The 19,915-nt window shown below is 43.5% G+C and overlaps 1 protein-coding gene across 5 annotated transcripts in view; it reads right to left on the bottom strand.

Moving 5' to 3' along the window:
• Positions 1–19,915, bottom strand: part of negr1 (neuronal growth regulator 1) — a 217,819-nt gene that overhangs the window by 17,227 nt on the left and 180,677 nt on the right. For 3 of the 5 annotated variants that reach the window (XM_080770965.1, XM_080770964.1, XM_080770963.1), the window contains exon 7: positions 15,275–15,316. The exons of the other annotated variants lie outside the window; for them this stretch is intronic. In XM_080770965.1, coding sequence (XP_080627091.1) covers positions 15,275–15,316 — 42 coding nt within the window. The remainder of the gene's footprint in view (positions 1–15,274; positions 15,317–19,915) is intronic. 5 annotated transcript variants of the gene reach the window in all.

The following is a 19,915-nucleotide window of genomic DNA, read 5'->3' as shown; positions in this document are numbered from 1 at the left end:
CTCAACACTGTTATTAGACACATTATTATTAAATGTTCACGGGTAAGTGTTCATAAAAGTTGAATTACTCGACTCGAAGGGGAAATTTGTCCCCTTCAGTAGCCAAAATAATTCATCATGTATATTGCTGGAACAAAAACACTGTTAAAATGGGTAATATTTTTGAATGAATCCAAGGAACAGAAATGTCCGTGTTCACCATCTATACAGTATGTGTTCACCTATGTGTCTATGTGTTGGTTAATGAGCACCAGTATAATGACTATTAGTACCAGTAGGGGCGCTGTTTGCCAGAAACAGAGAGAGGGATAGAGCTGCAGCACTGTTGCCTGCTAATGAGAGAGAGAGAGAGAGAGAGAGAGAGAGAGAGAGGTCAATCAACGTAAAAAAAATAAAAATAAAATGACATACTAGTCCATCCATACCCAGGGATACACAGCATATTATGCTTAAAGGACCACTTCACCACTTTTCAACCTATCTTCATAAAATAGCTCCTCACAAATAATCATGTAAAATGGCAAGATTTTTTTCTACTCAGTCTGCGTCTCATAGGAGGGCTGTGGGCACTGGGCAGTTTAGAAACCGTCTTCCAGTGACATCATCATTAGGCAGATTCTTTTTTAAACCATTTTTTTTTTACAAAGATGTTTAGATTTTCATTATCGTGAGAACGATGGCTTCCATTTTCGCATTGCAACTTTTCAGGACTCGAAAGCCTGCAGCTTCTATTAGCTTGTATTCCCCATCGATGTCACTGGAAGACGGTTTCTGAACTGCCCACAGCCCTCCTATGAGACACAGACAGAGAGTAGGAAAATAATTGCGCCATTTTTTCATGATTATTAGTGAGGACCTATTATATGAGGATGAGGTTGAAAAGTGGTGAAGTGGTCCTTTAATTCACCTTTTGGAGGGGAGGCTGATTATTGGATCATGGCTGTGTTTAACCCATTCTGACCTGAGATCAGATTCATACGATGTTTCCACTGGACACACACTGGTCTGATGAACCCATTCTGACCTGAGATCAGATTCTAAAAATGTCAGTCGTTCTTCGATTTTTCAAAAATAGCAGACCTACAAGCTCGTAGCGCGCCACTCGGTGGCGCGCTATGAGCTTGTAGATCTGCTGTTTTTCAATAGCTAAAGCATAACATGATGCTATAACACCAAAATGGGTTCCCGTTCAGAATGGGTTAACAACAACACGTGTGGACACGATTAGATTACTAAATCTAATAAAAGTACTAAACTGTGGTGTTTTCTGCAGCCTATACTGCGGCCGTTCTTCTCTGTGCGGCATCGTGTGTTGTGTAAGTTCACCCACCGACTGGTGACTGTAACAGCGAAATCGCATATAGGCTGCTGCGGGGACCGTAACCGTGACAACAGAGGCCGTATAGCCCGCGCATTAAGCCAATTAAAAAATACACACATATACACTCGTTCGTGTATGCAAATGTTCACGTGTGTCTGTGGGTGCGTGCGTGCCTGTGTGTGTGAGAGACACATTAGCTGGCAGCACACACCCAGGCGTGCGTTTAATGGCTGCTGTTCCACAGGAGACGTGGAGGAGTGGGAGAGATGATCATGAGTTGAGGGGAGGCGGGGGATAACGAGAGAGAGAGAGGGGTGAGAGAGAGACAGCGAGAGAGAGAGAGAAAGAGAGAGATATTTCATACACACAATATTGAAGATGTGTGCACACTTTTAGCCTGACGTGAATTTTCATTTTGTTTCACTTCATTAATTCAGACTGAAAGCCCGATCTCCACTGCTGGGATATATATGGGCGTTGCCAATAAAGCGGCAGTCTCCGGTGATTGGTTCACCCCCCAACCAATCAAAAGAGTATAGCAAAGCAGATGACGTCGTTGTCAATAATGTGGCTATAACCCTGCGCTACTATCATGTAAACAGACACGGTTATAATATGCCGGATGGTGATGTTTCCAACACCTGTCGTTTCTGAAAACAAACTATTTGTCATTTATGGCGATTTAATAATAGCCAGATCGATACGGTCGCGAGTTACCGCAGTGGGGGGCAGCCATGATTGTTGACGTTTTGGTCCTACGCTGTTGTTTGACGTCATGGAGTTGAACTGGCGCTGAATGGCCATACAGAGAGTGGAACCGCCAGGTTCCCGGTTCGATCCCGGGCTCCCCCAGAGTTAGTGTTGAAGTGTCCTTGAGAAACACGCTGAAACCAAATTGATCCTGATGTGCAGATTGGTGCCAGATTGGTTTCCTCCGCCATCGGTGTATGAGTGTGTGTGTGTGTGTGTGTGTGTGTGTGTGTGTGTGTGTGTGTGTGTGTGTGTGTGTGTGTGTGTGTGTGTGTGTGTGTGAACGGGTGAATGACTGTAATGCACAATCTATGTAAAGTGCTTTCGATAGAAGCCCAGATTGCATTTCTGGTCAAAACAAGCTGTCTTGTGCGCTCACATCATTTTGCCATTCAGTGGTAGATATTGGATCATTTTCCTCAACAATAACAATAACAACAATAATAATATTATTATTCTTTGTCTCTTTGTCTAATTTGGTTCTATATATTTACTTACGGGTAGGACTTATATATTCACCCAATGTTTGCCTAAGACGGCAAGCACCAGAATAGGGACACTAGACAGTCCTAAGCCTTCTGCTTTATGTGTCAACACCATAAGGCATACAGTAGCAAATAAAGTGATTCCCTGGATTAATACTCATAACAGCAATTATAGGCGAAGCGGAAGATCATACGCTATTTATTCATATATAATATAAAACTAATGGCTTTACATTATGAGAGAACACATGCTGTTACAGTATGGTAATGCACAAGGCAAGGCGGGGCCACCGCTGATCAATTCAATTAGCTCCTGCTCTCACTCTAGCCCATTCTGGGCGGGAACCCCTTTTGGTGTTATAGCATCATGTTATGCTTTAGCTATTGAAAAATAGCAGATCTACAAGCTCATAGCGCGCCACCGAGTGGCGCGCTACGAGCTTGTAGGTCTGCTATTTTTTGAAAAATCGAAGAACGACTGACATATAAACACAGCTTTTTCAGAAAACTGTCAGGATGTGTAGAAGACACATTTTTTTAGAATCTGATCTCAGGTCAAAATGGGCTAGAATTGCTGGATGCACTTTGATATTTCAAAGGATTATCAAGCAATAGGAATTCAAGAGCCCTATCAAATGCTAGATAATCTGCTATAGCCTTGGCTTGGAATATGTTCCAACTGTATTCCATGGTTGGATTGTGTGGGGTAATATCCCGAGGTCGCTGTGTAGCGATACACTGGGGACCCTCTGTGTTTATGACACTACAAAGAAATGGAATTTACATTTGAGTGAGCGAGCGCCGAGCCAGGGTGAAAATACATTATTTTCCTCTCAGGCATAGCCTGTGTTATTTAGCCCATTTAGGCCTGATGTCGAAAATTGTCTTCTAAATCATGACAATTTTCTGAAAAACCTCATGTCTCTCTATATCAGTGGTTCTCAATATTTCATGTCAAGGACAGGACCCCAAAAATGTTATGTAATTGGCCACCGACCCCCCCATCTGAAAATATGTTGTTCCATGAGGGACCTCCTCCCAGAAGCAAAGATTTGAGTTACGCTCTGAAAGAATATTCAAAGATTTGCATGAGCTTGTAGATCTGCTATTTTTCAATAGCTAAATTATAACAATGTCTAAAACACCAAAAGGGGTTCCCGCTCAGAATGGGTTAGAAGCGGCCGAGCCCACCGGAGAGGTGTACTGTACAGTAGGTAGGTACGGTACGGACCCTCTAGCTATGTGGGGTGAAGCGCTATAAGGACCTGTTGGTCTATTTACGCCGTGGCCAGGAATCCAAAGGGGTCAAGTATGATATATGACACGCCATCTGCTTATCAGACCCTTCCAGGGATGATGTGGGAGTTTTAGTGTGCCACAAAATGAAGGTCAAGCCGTGCAGGGGGTGGAGAGGGAGGGGGGGGGGGGGCTGCGGGGTGGGGTTACTCGCTCACCATCTTTCCGCGCTGCCAATGAATTTCATTTTTATAGCGCTTTTCCAAAGTGCTCAAAGCGCTTTAACAACGGTTCATTCATTCATACTTTGGGAGGTGAAGCGGCGAACAGTTCGACGCCAGCGTCCTCACTTTCCAACATTCACACACCAATGGTGGCATTAAGCTCACACCGACCGACTCATTGGAGGCAATAGTACGGGTTCAGTGGTCTTGCCCAAGGACACTTCGTCATGTGGACAGGAGGAGCCGGGATTCGAACCGCCGACCCAAGGATCATTGGACGACCTGCTCTACCTGCTGAGCCACAGCCGCCCCAATGTGCCAATGTGCAGTATCAGTATATCTGATAAAGGTGGTGGACAGAATGAAAGAAGACAACATGGATTAGCTGCAGGTATGTAGCCCGCATGCACTGCGTCTGCTCCTCAGTATGTTGGGTCAACAGAATCAGAGGATGCTCACTGACCTGGGTACACAGAATATGGGCCTCTTTACAGTGGATAGAAGACAGATCTTAAGCCCATTTTGACCTGAGATCAGATTCTAAAAATTAATGTCTTCTACATCCTGACAGTTTTCTGAAAAAGCTATGTTTCTATGTCAGTGGTTCTTCGATTTTTCAAAAATATCAGTGGTCGAAAAAAGTACACATATGTTTTACTTATATCAATACTGCAGAATGTAGAAGACTCAGATAAAAGTACTGAACTAAAAAATGACTTGAGTGAAAGTATTGGTATAAAAATGTACATTAGGTACCAATAGTAGAAACTACAAAGTACTCATTATGCAGAATGTCACATTTCATAAGCTTGTAGATCGGCTATTTTCAAATGGTCGAAAAGTTCAATATATACTGTAGGGCTAAAGTGGTTAATGTGTGTTTTTTAAGTAACTAGTAGTAACTTAAAGTGTCCAAATAATTATAGTGGTGTTTTCCTCTGAGATGTAATGGAGTAGAAGTGAAAACACTGAAAGTTTGATATTTAAAAAATACCTCAAACTTGTACATAAGTTACTTCACACCACCAGGAATGAACAGGCCACTCAAAGGAGACACCACAGCAATGTGGGCTAATGAGGGGGATATATTCCATATACATTGCATATTTCATAAAGTGCTGCTCATTTATTCCTCCCGATAACTGACTGGTGGTCACGCCTTTGGCTACGGTGAAACGCCATGCTTTTCTAAAGCACTCCACTTCAGCATTATAGTCTTAACTCATTCTGACCTGAGATCAGATTCATACGAGGTTTCCACTGGACACACACTGGTCTGATTAACCCATTCTGACCTGAGATCAGATTCTAAAAAATGTCAGTCGTTCTTCGATTTTTCAAAAATAGCAGACCTACAAGCTCGTAGCGCGCCACTCGGTGGCGCGCTATGAGCTTGTAGATCTGCTATTTTTCAATAGCTAAAGCACGACACGATGCTAACACCAAAATGGGTTCCCGTTCAGAATGGGTTAAGCTCCAGGTGTTCTTATGTGGATAAGTGTTAGTCTCTACTGTAACATTATGACAACACCGCGTTCACTTTATGCAAAGTTTTTGGTGAGAAGAAGAACTGTACGTTCCCCGCGTGGTCTGTACTGTTTCCCTGCACATCAAAGAACAGTATATAACGTATAATAAATGCATGCAAGTGAAAAAGTACGAAGAAAATAAAGCACCCTCTTTAGAAACGCTTCTGTTGGAGTGCAAGCTCAGGAGCTCTGCCACATCTCTGATTTATAAAGGTTAGGGTCGCCACAGAGGCTGGGGGAAAAATCTCTGCAGTGCAAAGATAGAGCTGAAGGAATGGGGGGGTGGGGGGGAGGGAGACTCATAATCTGGCACCTAGTTCTATAGGAATCTCCCAGAGTTTCAGATTGCCTCTCAGCCCAGTTGAAAGTGCTTGGAAGGGACAACAAATGAGATGTGAGCCCAGTTGAGTTCAGGGGGGGGATGGTGGGGGTGTGGGGAGGGGTTACTGCTGCCTATCAAGAAACCACAACATTACGCAGCTTGTGTTTGCACTCAAGATGGATGGTGATTGGCCTACCTGAGACTGTGAGGCGAGGGTGGGAGGGGGGGGGGGGAGACGGGGGGGCGGACGGACACAGCTATCGGGCTTGTTCAATGACATCTGCGGAATCCAATATCAATCTTTAACCCATTTTTACCTGAGATCAGATTCTAAAAATGTCTTCTACATCCTGACAGTTTTCTGAAAAAGCTATGTTTCTATGTCAGTCGTTCTTCGGTTTTTCAAAAATAGCAGACCTACAAGCTCGTGAGCTTGTAGATCTGCTATTTTCCAATATCTAAACTATAACATAATGTTTAAAACACCAAAAGGAGTTCTCGTCCAGAATGGGTTAAGTATCAGCATTCTGGTAGCCTAACACAAGGTCGGAAATAATCCTGCTGCAAATTAAGATCATACCGCTACCGCCTCGAGGCGAACTTTATCCCGTGCATCAAAGTCAAAGTTGTGTGTGATGGACGCTCCGCTAGCTTTCACCTCCTCAGGTAATGGAGCCTCTGTGAATGTATTACTTGTTCAGGGGCACAGCGTGCTCGGGATGACCCTGCGACGTTGAGTTGATAATCAGTATTCCAGTGATGTGGACTTGCAGCATATGCCCGGCCATATGTTTGGGAATACATCACAAGAGTTTAGCATGCATATACTGTACCACAATGGGCCCAAGAGCTGGAACAATGCCCTTTTTTAGCAGGCTAAAAACAAATGTAAGGATTTTGCGACAATATAGGCTATACCAGATTCGGGCATGGTGTACTGTGGGCCTGCAGTAGAAAAATCATTAGCAGTCAAGTGATTATTTGCGGTGAGAAACTTTTTGGTTTTTTGGCTGTCAAAATATGGGAGGCGAAGATTCGATCAAACCAGTTTTGATGTTTTGACACACAAAGCAGTTGTTGTTTTGACGTGGCCCCAAACAGACAATAGTCTCATAAACAATTCAATTGATGCAGTTCCAACCTTTGATTGAAAGACATTAAAAGAATATGAGTCAATATTTGTGTCCTTGTCATGGGACAGTAGATAATGGCGAGCAATAATTATGCTCTCGACAGATGCTATAAGACGCTGCTCGTCTTTCACAAACTTTTCAGAATAGCTTGAACATCTAAAAAGCTTTAATTTAATCAATGTTACTCTAGAGACTACTACTATAGGACTTTCATCATTGTTATGTCCACAGGAGGCAAACATGAGAGAGAGAATAACTACTAAAAATCCAAACACATCACATTTTAATGAATGTTCACAAAAGCTGCATTATGTATTTTAGGCTTAAGAAAATCTGCAACAATGTTTTAGAATAACAGTCAAACTGCATCAGACAGTATATGGATCCAAAAAGAGTACTTAAAGTGCTTAATAACGTCTCCCAAAAAACAATTGTTTTTAAATGAGAACAGCCAAAGAGAACATTAACTTAAGGACTTAAAGAGGGGAAATGCCAAGTTTGTTTATCGAGATTGTGCATGGGCTCATGTACAAACCAGAAAATGGGCCTTTGAGTTCCAAACATTAAGATCGGATAAGGACAGTGAGATAGCGTACCATAACCGTGTTCAAATTCATCTTTCAAAAAAGACATTACCCCCAATTTCCGACATAAATTAGTGAGCTATCCTTTGATTAACCCATTCTGAACGGGAACCCATTTTGGTGCACCATGTCGTGCTTTAGCTATTGAAAAATAGCAGATCTACAAGCTCATAGCGCGCCACCGAGTGGCGCGCTACGAGCTTGTAGGTCTGCTATTTTTGAAAAATCAAAGAACGACTGACATTTTTTAGAATCTGATCTCAGGTCAGAATGGGTTAATCAGACCAGTGTGTGTCCCAGTGGAAACCTCGTATGAATCTGATCTCAGGTCAGAATGGGTTAAAGGAGCTTTACATGCTTAGTAAGTAAAGTAATTTGATTAGCGCAGTGCTTTGTGCCTTGGGGGAGCTGAGTGAGTGACTTTGTAATTTTGGAGGGCTGGGGGAGAATGCTCAATAAGATATACTACTCTTTGATGCTGAGCACTTAAATCAAGGAGGCTCCATATGGCCTCGGCTCTACTCCATTTAACCTCATGCTACACGCAGAACTTTCAGCTCCTTCAAGTTTTACATCTCAGCACTATGAGACTCTGCTCTGTTTCCATTGCTTCAAATGAACGAACATGGCTCATGGCTCATTTAATTAGGACAACATCTGACGTTACATTTTCATCTCTCTCTCCCTCCCTCATGCGTTTCCTTCACTGCATGGCTTCCAGTTGATGCATCCATCTAATTAGAAACACTGGTTATGAACTATAAAGCAAATAAGGACCCCCCCCCCCCCCCCCCCCCAAACACACACACTAACTTCAGGACATGACCAATCCTAGCCCCAGTATGTTCCCTCAATACTCATACGCTCATTTTGTAGCTCCGAGATGAGGTCACACCCTGGGCCCCTCCCACCGCGGTTCAGAAACGGCGCATGTTTCCACAAGGAACGCTTCTTACCCTTTTCTGCACGATGAATCCAAAAAGTGAAGGGTCAGGTACGTTTTACACTAATTCAGACTTAGCCCCGGCCGAGAAAATACAACTTTAAAACGGTTACACGAGCGTTACAGCGGTTGTTTAGTCAGCCGCTTCAATGTTTATCAAGGAAGTCGTGTGTGTGTGTGCGTGTGCATGTCTGTCGAGTGAACTGAAGTCAATTGGAAATGTATTTCTACTTTCGACCAGGGGAGGCGCTAAAGCTTTTCAACTTCCTTGAAAAACATGCTAAACAACCGCTGGTCTACAGGTCAGAATGTTTATACTGAAATTATGAAAATCTTCTGTTTTTTTAATCATCTTTTGACCTAAATTTAACACAATCAACCGCAAATGAAGGACCCCAGGAGCCCTTGTCAGGGCCTCAAACCAAGTACAGTTTCCCTGAAGGTCCCCTGAGAGCCAAGGGCCCCTGAGCCATACCCCAATGGCTAATGTGGCCCTGGCCCCACCCACTGAGCAATACTCCTGTTATCTGATGTACTCGTTGTCACGCGCATCTCGTTTTGCCACTTTTGTTGGCTTCCTTCACTATCATTAGAGAGATCAGAGTGCAAACGTGCACTCCGATCTCTCTAATGAAATGCATGCAGTAGGAAGAGATACTGTATATCTGATCATTCCATACAGTATGGGGAATAAGAGATAAAGTGTGAGACAGACAGACAGACAGACAGACAGACACGTGTAGGAGTGGTTAGCACCACTCAAAAAAGTCCTGGGGACTTGTTTCAGTTTTTGTTGAGTCAAAACTCAGGAAAGAGCATGGATCTTCCATATGGTCAGAGCATGACAGGCAACTACATCTCCCAGAGTGCATCAGTACAATGTTACAAGCTTAGAGTATTGCTTAGAATAATCGCAAAACTATAATTAATTTAATTGAATTTTTTCAACACTACCGGAAATGGTACCTTCCGGCTCCATTGGCCAAAACAAATGGGATGGCTCATTATATAGGACAACATATCGAGTTAAAAGATCACAAATCACCGCTCTCCTCTCAGAAGCCATCCCATCAGAGGCTACTTCATGTCGGAAATCAGATCGATGTTATATGACCCACTTCAACACATTACCAAGACACATAAACCTTCACAGCCTCGTCAATCTTGTCTTCTCTAGAGGTGGGCGAGGCAGGGAGGAGGTCAGAGAAACATGTCAAGCATCAAAGATTCATGACAAAGCATTCGAAGCAAAACCACATCTGTAATTAGTTTGGTCTGATTATACTAGAGATGAGGAGGGTGGGGAGAAAAACAATCAATACGTTGTGAAGGGTGCAGAGAGCATGAACAGAAAGAGACACTGTAGAGATCATGTTTGTCTTAGCCAACAGCAAGCCCTCTCTGCCTTGGCTTGTTTGGGAGTTAAAACTGTAGATATTATTTATAGCGCATGTAATTTGCAACGATAATAAAGTCAATACAACCTCGAAGTGATTTATTTCTTTTTTTAGCTCAGAGTATGGGCGTTTAAGCATTGTTTAAGACGAGAGGCTTAGACTCTGTAGCATGGCTCTGGGGGCACATCCTCCCCCGAAAGGAAACATTCTGAATCTCATGCGTTAAATTCATGAATCTGAAGCAACTAAAGGATGAAATGATGATGCCTAAATTTAGTAATTTACTGGAAGAAAACTATTGTCGACAAGTTGTTCTCTGGTAAAGGGGGATTAGCTGGAATGGTTCATTATTTATTTGAAGTGGGTGCTCCAAATTGAATTCTAAATCATTCTGGTGAGCATAATCCTCAGTAATCACGCTGTAACAGTTTGGATATGGTGGTGTGGAAAAAAACTGAATTAAAACTGAATTAAAAACTCCTAAATAAAGCTATATAGTTATACGAAAGAAAGTGCTTTACCAATCCAATGTCAGTGTGTCTTTACTGTATAGCCTATATATATATCACAATATCATAACTCATCAGATGACATGTGATTAAAGTGGAACTACATAACTTTTTTTGACGGACGGTCAATATTCAATCCATCCTTCGGGCCGCTATAGTGTAGTGGTATCTATATGTGACCCCTCCCAGTATTTTCTAATGAAACTTCACAATAGTCCAAAATACTTTCTTTTTTTTTAGCTGGTTTTCGTTTTTAGCCACATTAACACAGTTGGAATGTTAAAGAATGTTTTTTTTCCATCAGAAAGTCGTTTTAGTGTCATTAAGTCGTTGTACTTACGTTGCAAAAATGTCTATAATTTACAGATTATTTTGCGTATTTTGGGGCAAAGAACTGAAAAATGACCATGTCCCCCTTGTATATCAAACCACTGTCCCCGGTCACATAATAGGCTGCTAATGCAACCTGACAGCGTGCTGCGGGTTCGACTCCCGATCCAGGCGAACTTTTCTGCGTGTCATTCCCCATCTCTCCCCCCCCCCCCATTTCCTGTCAGTCTAATGTTCACTATCAATAAAGGACCAAAAAATATTTGCTGAACCTGAAGGTAAAAATTCTACCTTCAGGTTCAGCAAATAAAAATAATAATATTTTTTGTCATCTTAAATTTAATGTAAGATGACAAGAAAAGATACATTACATAATAAATAAATATAAAAGAGTAACAAGCCTTGACACAAACTCAGAAACCCTTTAAGCCCCCCCCCCCCCCCCACCACAGGCTTTGTACCTTGTTAAAAACTGTGGTTTTGTGTGCTGTCAAGTGAAGTGATTTGTGGAAATAAACAGAACTGGCTGGCTGTGGGAGCGTATCCCATTATAAGAGATCTACATTTCGTTCGGAATGACAGGGTGGAGCCAAGACAGCTGCTTCAGGAGTCTTGGAGCGCGGCATCGCGTTTAGGCACACACGCAATCCTCATGCTTAAGATAAAACGAGCCAAAATACCTTTATTGTCAACAATTCTGTGACATTACGGTTTCAAAGGGAATTGGGGGGGATGTAAACGTGCATGGTGCCTGAAAACATAAAAACACCGTCAAGCTGTTATAGCAGATGGGTTCTATTTCCGTGGCTCCCTGACAAGTGTGAACACAAAGCTAAGCATCACATTCTCAAGAGCACTTAAAGGCAATTGCGTTATTGGTTTATACTGTGTAATGGAGATCCTTCTGTATGAATAAGAAGATGGAATTACATCATCTTCTCTCAAAACCGCATTCGTTTTGTATAGCATAGTGTCCTCGGTCTACTGAAGGAACTGATTGTTCGACTGCGGGAGGTTTCACAAACATACAGTAACAATGAATGCACAAGATGTACTGAATAGTACGTTGGTGTATCATGCATGTAGTACAGTACAGTAGGCTATGTGTGAATTTCACTGCAGAACAATCCAGCCACACATTAGCGTACCTCCTCACAGAAAACATAGAACCAATAACAATACTGCTACCAGCCTATTACTAATACAACTAACAACACAAATAAAAAAAGAGCATAACAAACAATTGTGTGCAAAGAGTATTGCACTTGTCGACTCAATTTGGTAAAGGCTGACTAAGCTAAATGCATCAGCTATAACATCCTCCCCAACAAATTAACAATACAACCACGTACAGTACCACAGCATGGAAGGAAGGAAAACAAAACTAATTATTAGTTGAATTCAAGTTCCCAAAAAAAGAAATCGATTTTCACTTCCACTGTGTTTTCAAGCCCCGACTCTGCAAACAATATCAATATCTATCATCATGCAAATAAGATCCTTTTAACCAACAGTATACAGTGCACGGCTGACTAATTGGCCTATTTGAGCTGACTCACTGAAGTGATATCGGAGTGGAAAACGTTGAAGATGAAGGCCTGATGAATAACGTTTCCAGTTTAGAGGTAAAGTATATATTTCACAGTTTGTGTACCACACCTAGGATGTTGTCAAGGCCACACGAGCACCTCAATAGGTGGGCTAGGATGTTGTCAAGGCCACACGAGCACCTCAATAGGTGGGCTAGGATGTTGTCAAGGCCACACGAGCACCTCAATAGGTGGGCTAGGATGTTGTCAAGGCCACACGAGCACCTCAATAGGTGGCCTGTTTATGACAGAGACAAGATTTCGAGGAACCCGTCAATCAAACTAGAAGCGGAGCAGCGACACACTGCCAACACACTGAACTTGAAAACTTCTTGTAATTTAAAGTTCTTATCATTTTTAGCGATGTGACAGAATTCACCAGCGACTGGGAGGACCACTTGGCTGGTGTTTGATCTCCTGAGTGCCTGTGATGTGTGCGTGTGTGTGTGTGTGTGTGTGTGTGTGTGTGTGTGTGTGTGTGTGTGTGTGTGTGTGGATGTGCGCACAGGCTGGAGGCCACCGAAACAGCTGACACAGACAAGAATATGGTTCACGCTGTTTGAAGGAAACGTCTCGCGCAACTCTTTCACACACAGGGGAGATAGAAGGAGATAATTATCTGTTCACATTAATGAATAGACTTCAGGTTGAAGGAGAGGTGCAGGCACAGACAACGTGTGCATGAGGGGGATCTGAAAAGGGAATCTTCCATTGCCAAGCTGCTCGGTGAGGACACAAGCTTCTTCTTCAGAAAACTAAACAAATGAATAACTAAAAAAAAAACCCTCAAATATAATTTGCAACAAAACAAGAACAGTGGGGACGTGGAGTTGGTTCATCTCTACGATTGATGCCGCTAGTGCGCCCGTGGACCATGAAATTGTCATTTGTTCAGCGAGCGTTACATCAAATGAGAGTTCAGGGGCCCTAGCGCCATGGCTGCTTTTTGCAGCCGAGCTTATTTCAACTTAAGCAATTTGACAGAATCTCCGTGGCAAATTGTATTTGGCTCCCAACAGCAACACAGTAAGAATCCTCAGGGCTTGATTTATCCATTTGTAACTCTTGAGTAGTGTACAGATGTAACCAAATGGACCCTTTATACAGGTCCATATGGCTTCACACTCAGTCAGAGTTTAATGAAAGTGTTAACCCATTCTGAACGGGAACCCATTTTGGGTGTTATGCTTTAGCTATTGAAAAATAGCAGATCTACAAGCTCATAGCGCGCCACCGAGTGGCGCGCTACGAGCTTGTACATCTGCTATTTTTGAAAAATCGAAGAATGACTGACATTTTTAGAATCTGATCTCAGGTCAGAATGGGTTCATCAGACCAGTGGAACCTCGTATGAATCTGATCTCAGGTCAGAATGGGTTAAAACACAAGAGGATTTGACGGTGTAGGTAAAGGGGTGGAGCGGGGAGCACATGTTAATCCAGGGTTACATCTCCATGTGAGGCGTCGCGGTGTCTAATCCACTGAGCGGAGGAACGCAGGCTCATATCGCCGCTTGGCAGTTTCATCACGCCGTGCCAATCCTTCACACGTGATTGTGTGTCTAAGAGCTGTTTACCCACCACTATATATATATAGGAGCGTATAGCATGGGCATATAGCTGGCATGCACATGCAAGCCACATGTGCACGTTAGCCACATGTGCACGTCGTTCGAGCAGGAGCCACAGGAGAAGATATACGTTCTGTCTATCAATATGTGTGCGTGTCCAAGCTCGTGTTTGCGTGCGTGTGTGATGTGTCTCTTTTACAAGTGTGAAATGGTGTGTGTGTGTGTGTGTGTGTGACTGTGTGTGATTGTGTGTGTGTGTGACTGTGTGTGATTGTGTGTGTGTGTGTGTGTGTGTGTGTGTGTGTGTGTGTAACAGCATTAAGCAAAATAATGTAACCCAGCATGAGAGATTACATTCGGGGACTTGCTTAAAACCATTAGAGAGAGGGAGAGAGAGAAAAGACGGGGCCGGCAGAGAGGATTACTCTGAGCTGCGATGTGAAAAAAGCGACATACAAACAAATAAACAAATAAATAAATACAGTTAAATAAACAAGGGAGACATTGACGTGTAGCAGTGTGTACGGTAGCAACGGTAACTAGTATAGCGGAGACAGGCTAAGAGAGAGATGGCACATCAGCAGCCAGCCAGCCGGACCACAGCCAATTGAAAGAGGAAGTACATGGAGTGTTACAGAGAGAGATACACAGAGAGAGAGAGAGAGAGAGAGACATGACAGACATGTACAGAGAGAGAGAGAGAGAGAGAGAGAGAGGGCACAGACTGCATGTAGTAGCAAACAACAACAACAACACACTGACAGGGGCCTTCCTGCTAGCAGGCAGCAGCATCTTGCATTTCATGCACACTGCACTGTTCTAGCACTGAGGAGGAGAACGAGGAGCAGGAGGAGGAGGAGGAGGAGGAGGAGGGGGGGCACGTGACGGTGGTGGTGAAGCAAGCCATAAGCATTAAGTTAAAGCACTAGACCCAGAGGCACATGGAACAGACGTGTTGATGACGCCATCGTGCCCTCCGCCTTGAATCGGCTGGTGGAAGGAGAGGGGGGGGGGGGGGTAAGGGGAGGGGAGTAATTGGGGTGGGGGGGGGTGGGCTAGTGCGATGAGACAGGCTGCTCGCATGGAGAAAAAAAAAGAAGGAAACAGAAGAAAGGAAACGGAACCGAGTCCAGAGTCCAGAGAGATTAAAAAGGAAACAACCGAGGCAGGAAAGGAAAGGAAAAGTATAAAGTAAAGTTAAAATTAAAGTGAAATTAAAGAGGATGGATGAAGCTGTACACCCAGCAGGCATTCCGGCCAATCAGCCAATCAAAAACGAGAGGAACTGAGATGAGAGGAGAGGAGTTATTATTATTGCTGGTCTGGTGTACAGCATGGTGACATATACTGACCTGGGCTGGAGACAGCATTAGTGGTGGCGGGTTCAATACTGGCTACAGGAGGGGGAGGGGAGGTGGGGAAGGGGAGGGGGGGTGGAGGGAGGGGAGGGGAGAGGGGGGGGGAAAAGAGGACATTCACGTATTATTAACAGAATGGAGACGCAAAAAAAACGGGAGAAACGGAAACTAAAAACTAAAAAATGCATGCAAGGACAAAACAATAAAAGGAAACGGAATGGATGGAATGGAACCTAAAAACTATAAGATCCTCCACATGCAATAACCCATTCTGGCCGGGAACACCTTTTGGTGTTAGCATTATGTTATGCTTTAGCTATTGAAAAATAGCAGATCTACAAGCTCATAGCGCGCCACCGAGTGGCGCGCTACGAGCTTGTAGGTCTGCTATTTTGAATTTTTTTTTAATCTGATCTCAGGTCAGAATGGGGTTAATCAGAACAGTGTGTCCAGTGGAAACCTCGTATGAATCTGATCTCAGGTCAGAATGGGATAAGGACTGGTGTCTGTGGTCCTCCTCATGCAATAAGGACTGGTGTCTGTTGGTCCTCCTCATGCAATAAGGACTGGTGTCTGTCTGTGGTCCTCCTCATGCAATAAGGACTGGTGTCTGTGTGGTGTGATGCAGCCCGTCCTCCACATGCAGTAATGACTAGGGATGAGGGCCAAGAATCGGTGCTATTTTGGTAGGCTACTGGTACCTGATTCGTCAGAACCAAAAATGCAGATATGAAACTGGGTATTTTGCCTATATAGCCGCTAGGCACCTGTGTAAAAAAGCAACGTTATACCGTTACCCAGCCCCTATACAGCACACCGCCAGGCAATTCCCTCCTGGTTGCATTCCATGCAGGCATGTCAGACAGGGTCGAAAACGCTCACAACTTAAGTGCAGGTGAAAAGTGGGTGCAAACACGACGAAATGCAATTCATGCAATACAACCATTGCGTATAACGGGGGTAATACCAGCAACCTCGTGAACACAACACACAACATGCCATAAATGTAGTGTAGTGTTTGACACAGTAACAGTGGCTGTTACTGATTCACACAAAACTGCCTCCTAGAAATGACAGTACCATGATCTCGACCTCATCCTTCATGACAACATAACACTCATCGTTGGATTAAACACATCTATTGGTTAGGGAGACGATTACAGCATCAGGTTTTCAACATTTTTCTTTCAGACAAAAACGGGTAACATTCAGGTCCAAATAGGTAACATTACCAGTCAAACCAACTCCATCATCATCATGATACATGATACAAAATACATTGCACAGGAAAAGGATGAGAAAATGCCACGGGGCTGTCACTACAGTAAGTCAAAATGACTTTGACTAAGAATTGGTTTAGGTATATTTGATAGCAAAGCAAGATGTCTGAAAAAAGTCAGACCCGTCTGAACTGAGTGGTGCTGTTGGGGTGTCTGACTAGTGGGTGTCTGACTAGTGGGTGTCTGACTAGTGGGTGTCTGACTAGTGGGTGTCTGACTATTGGTTGTCTGACTAGTGGGTGTCTGACTAGTGGGTGTCTGACTAGTGGGTGTCTGACTAGTGGGTGTCTGACTAGTGGGTGTCTGACTATTGGTTGTCTGACTAGTGGGTGTCTGACTAGTGGGTGTCTGACTAGTGGGTGTCTGACTAGTGGGTGTCTGACTATTGGTTGTCTGACTAGTGGGTGTCTGACTAGTGGGTGTCGGCTCTCAGCTTCCCATTCTCAGCTTCCCAAACATACATAGGGACAGACACAGGGAGGGACAGACATTGCTGTCCCTTGGAGTGGCTGCACCACTAAAAAATTAATTAATAATCCCTTCCAACAAACACTGCCAAAGAACAAAAGCAACAGGCTGCTGTTAAAGGTTGTGTAGGTGGGGGGTGGGGAGGGAGCGAGTTTCGCAATATTGGGTCAACTCTCAGTAAATGATACATAGCTTGCGGAGTTAGTTCAGTCAGATATACTCTAGGGGTTTCATGCTGTGCTCAAGGGCGCATTCATATACTCAAGTGGTTAATTAAGCAATATTACACGAGAGGGTGTGGGTTAACGTGATTATTGCCACGACAGTGATGCGGTAAGGAACGAGACGAAGTCACTGAAGTGGCAATAATCACGTTAAACCACACCCTCGAGTGTAATATTGCAATTATACAACAAATACCCTTAAAACTAAGAAAACCGCTGAAAAAAACGACAGATGTACTGTAGTCACAACGACCACAAGAACCTAGCTAGCCTAGTTTGCTAGCGCTCTGGGAGAACAGAGCAGCTGAATTCTTTGTTTTGATTAGGTGGTGAATGGTGCTGGTTTAACCCACGGCTAGAAGGCTGTTTCAACCAATCAGATTGCTTCCTCGAAACAACCTGTGGTATAATATGCTGCATTACTATGTGGGTGCATTCAGTGTGTGCAAGACCCACATTTCAATCGCTGATGTGTCAGTCAGCTGACCAATTGGGCGGGCTACTTGAGCTCACTAGACTGCATGCTCTTCCTGCCTTCCTTCTGCTTATGGTTCCTGGTTGTTATGTGAAGTTTTCTCCCACCACCACCACCCCAGCACCAACGGTGGGCTCTGTTATTTATGTTCCCCATGGGGGGTTTTATTGTATATCCATCTCCCTGCTCTTAATGGTTTATGATGGTGTTTAATCGTGCCGAGCCGAACGCCAAGATAAATATCATATGCACACTTGTATTCTCAATTTTATAATAAATATTGGTTAAATCTATTGGTGAGTTGTCTGACTGAAACCTCATCATGCTCCAACCCGTCCGATGCTTAAATGAACGACCGCCTCTCTCACTGTGATGGTTAGGATCACACCAGGCTCAATCAACACCCGTAATTTCCTCCATGCCAAATGGGCCGCTCCTCCTTAATCACATTACTTTAATTTGGTTCCCCACCACCTTTAATAGATTATAGCACTGTGCTCCTTTTTGTGAAAAGAAAAAGGAAAGAATATATAAAAAGAAATAAAAGACCTCCCAGTCCGTCTTTTGATCCTTCAGCGGAGGAAAGTAAGTCCCAATCTGATTACCTTTTTGAACTCGTTTTGGGCTAAGCCAGTGGTGGCATTTGGGAGATGGAATAATTGTGTCCTATACAGAAATGTTCCAGTCCAGAGTATTATAGCTCGGTATGTCTGCAACAAATGAAACACAAACCCTTTTCACTTTTTGAAGTGTGCACATTTCAATGTCATGAGGAGAGGGTATATCCCAAACAGGCAATCTAGGGCCCTCACAGTCAGACGATCAATAATGTATTCTGACAAATTATACTAAAGGCCACTGCATGTGAAAGATCTACAAATCCATGCAGATTTATATGTATATTTGTAGATATACATTGTAGAGCCAAATGAAACATTCACAGATTCACACAGACATCGCAGAGTTTGTGCATACAAGAAAGAGACAGACAGACAGACAGACAGACATACTTTTCATACTTCTCTCATAGGTGTGTTCCACCTGCTCCAGGAAACACCATGGCAGAGGAGTTGCTTATAATGTCACAAGGGAAACGGTGGCAGCCATTATTATAGTTCACACTGCTTTCATCCACGGTGCATTAAAAAGATTCACTCTTTCAGTGCCTCGGTACAGACGCTGTGGGGAACTGTATCTAGGCCAGTGCAGAAGCACTCTGAAGCCTGCTTAGCAACTCTGTTTTAATCCAGTTACACGGCCACTCAGAATCGCTATTCCATTTGCAGGTCAAATGCGGAGTGCAACCATTGTCCACCCCACGCTTGGAATACTTTAAAAAGTACCATATGAAAACTGTTCAACAACTGTGCTGCCTTTAAATGGGCCTACCATTGTGCTGGCAACAATGGGCACATGTGCTTTCATTTGATTTCATCATGCGGTTGGAACGGAGGAAAACGTGTAGGAATGTGTTTACTTTGGTTCAGGGATATGCCCTTTTCCATCGCTATAGCAAAGTGGAATTTATTTTTATTGTGTGGCTCTGTGGAAGACTAGATACCGTAGCTGTTCTGTGTGCATTTGTGTGGAGCTAATCTTGCCAACACTGGACCTAGTAGTATCAGGCTGATACTATCAGCAGCAAACCAAAAGATCAAGGAATTAACTCCACAATATGTCACATATGTTTTATAGTTTTTGAAATACTTAACTATATATATACACTTTAATCCTATAATGGAGGTCAATGGAGCTCGGATCTGGCTCAAACATGGAGTCATACGTGATACGACTGATGCCACCACAGCCTGTTTCGGACACGATGTCCGTTCCCATGTGGACCCCGAGATCCACGTGATTACGTTGTTTTCATCACACCACCATTGTTTCCCCTTTAAGTACTTCTGGGGCAGGAGCTTTATGATGACCACCATCCCTCCCACCCTTTGTCTCTGAAGAATGCTATCTGATTAATACTGAACATGAAGTTGACAGCAAGTCATTTATTTGGTGAGTTGTCAGAAACTCTTCCATTGTTGTGGATCATGATGGCTTTTGACAATGCAATCTCCCTCATAGGCACAGGCTGTGTGCCTATGAGGGAGATTGCATGTCAAAAGATGTCTTTTGCACTCAACAATGCAAGCCATCATGTGATGTACAGCAGACAGTGGTTCCCAAACTTTTT

The sequence above is a fragment of the Protomyctophum bolini genome (assembly GCF_963924005.1).
Source record: "Protomyctophum bolini genome assembly, chromosome: 8".
In the NCBI taxonomy this organism is placed as follows: domain Eukaryota; kingdom Metazoa; phylum Chordata; class Actinopteri; order Myctophiformes; family Myctophidae; genus Protomyctophum; species Protomyctophum bolini.
The sequence above is the reverse complement of the archived record's forward strand: the minus strand, read 5'-3'. Positions and strand labels throughout refer to the sequence as shown.